The sequence below is a fragment of the Opisthorchis viverrini genome (genome assembly GCF_000715545.1).
Source record: "Opisthorchis viverrini unplaced genomic scaffold opera_v5_33, whole genome shotgun sequence".
NCBI lineage: Eukaryota > Metazoa > Platyhelminthes > Trematoda > Opisthorchiida > Opisthorchiidae > Opisthorchis > Opisthorchis viverrini.
Window position 1 is genome coordinate 312389 of NW_008751689.1, and position 2093 is coordinate 314481.

The 2093-nt window shown below is 46.8% G+C and overlaps 1 protein-coding gene across 1 annotated transcript in view; it reads left to right on the forward strand.

The window, feature by feature from the left end:
- T265_02608 (hypothetical protein) overlaps nucleotides 1–2093 on the forward strand; it is a gene marked incomplete at both ends in the record, with an annotated part of 53627 nt that overhangs the window by 11750 nt on the left and 39784 nt on the right. Inside the window, one exon of the mRNA XM_009166906.1 lies at nucleotides 1233–1791. Within this exon, the coding sequence (XP_009165170.1) occupies nucleotides 1233–1791 (559 nt within the window). The remainder of the gene's footprint in view (nucleotides 1–1232; nucleotides 1792–2093) is intronic.

Genomic DNA, 2093 nt, shown 5'->3' on the forward strand with positions numbered 1-2093 from the left:
CCATGTTTGCTTTTTGCGGACGACTTGAAATCCTGGAGTTCCAATGCCAGTGCCCTCCAAATGGATGTAGACGCTGCCAAGCAGTGGTCGTTGGACTGGCACCTTCCTCTGAATGATGAAAAGTGCGTCCATGTGTCGTTTTGAGGGGATTCAGCGAATGCCTTTGTCATGCATGGTGAAAAGGGACTAGAAAGCATCATGAAGATAGATGCCAAAAAAGGCTTGGGCATCTGGGTATCCTAAAACTTGTTCTTCTCACTACACCATGAGAAATCGGCTCAAAAGGCATTCGCCATTTTACGGATGATCCGACGCACTTTCTCCCGTATTACTCGCATGGACTTCCAGATACTCTATGGTGCCTATGTCGGACCGCTCCTGGAGTACGCCAACTAAGTTGTCTACTCAGGGCGTACGAAAGACGTCACCCTCATTGAGCGTGTCCAGCGGGCCGCCACGAGAATGGTTGCCGGCCTCGAATCCGTGGGCTATAAAGCGCGTCTCGCGATGCTTGATCTCTTTCCCCTGGAGTACCCTCGCCTCCGAGGGCACCTAATTCTTACTTACGCCCTGTATGAACAAAGCTTGGCAAACAGGTATTTTACCGTTGACCCAGCAAACACCCGGCGGGGACATAGTAAGAAAATTTTCAGTTTCAGGGCACACACATTCATTAGACAACATTTTTTCATTTTGAGTTGTAGCTGCGTGGAATGACTTTCCTCCGACGGTTGTCCACGCTCCCTCTAGAACCGCACTATTAGACATCCAGTTATGCGAATCCTCGCGCTGGCAAGCATACCGCCCTGCGCTGAGAACATAAAGAGCAATGGTATACCCTTTCTTCGTGCTTACTAATGGAATTAATTTCAATTTCAAGGATGCTAGAAGTCTAGAATATCTGGCCAGGCTCGGAGCAGCCTTCAAATCCAGCAACCTCAATGAAGAAACCTAGCAGGCGATACGACAGACCATTGTCCCAGCTATCACGCGAAACGAAACACACAACGCTTTATCTACGAAAGAAAAGGAACAATAAACAGCCTCAAAGCGAATGAAACCATCGTCATTTTGCCAGCTGACAGAGGGAGAATGACAGTCATTCTGGAGAAAGCTGAATACATCGACAAAGCTAACGCTTCACTCAATGACACAACCACATACCACCGTCTGCAGAACGACCAAACCGCGAAACTTACGAACAGGATAAACAAAACCCTGAAGAAACTCAGGGATCTTCACAAAATTACAGAGGAAGAATACTGGAGAATGAAGGCTCGTGACTCAGAAGATGCCCGATTCTACGGACTTCCAAAGGTTTACAATGAAATGGTACCCTTACGCCCAACTGTCTCACTACCAGGAACACCCACGTACAACATTTCAAGAGAATTATGGAAGCGGCTGAAATACCTAACCAGTGGGTTCCAATATTCGGTCAACAATGCGAGACAGTTTCTGGAGAAACCTAAAAACGTGAGAATCGAAGAAGACGGAATAATGGTGTCCTTTGATGTAACCTCACTGTTCACATCGGTTGATTTGAATGCAGCATGGACGACGGTCACCGAACTCCTGGACAACCGCGGAAACATCAACGGAATGTTTGGAAAAGAAGAAACATGTGAACTACTAGACCTGTACTTGACAACTTACTTTGAGTTCAATGGAGAATATTACGAACAGACCACAGGAGCGCCAATTGGGTCACCGATCTCTGGACTCACCGCGGAAATTACAATGCAGAAACTGGAACGAATCATACTACCAGATATCAAACCGAAAATATGGGTACGATATGGGGACGACACATTCGCTGTTGTAAAGAAAATGAACTGCTACGGGCGGAGGAACTGCTGAACAACGTGTTTCCCGACATCCAATTCACAATAGAAACTGAGAGGAACAACAATTTGGCGCTCCTAGATGTGCTCGTAACAAGGACAACAAACGGCCAACTACAAACTGAAGTATACAGGAGAGCAACACATACGGACCAGATTCTGAATCACCACAGCAACCATCCGAACTGACGCAAGCGGAGCTGTGTTCGAACTCTATTCAAGCGGATAGAGACACATTGCAACACAACA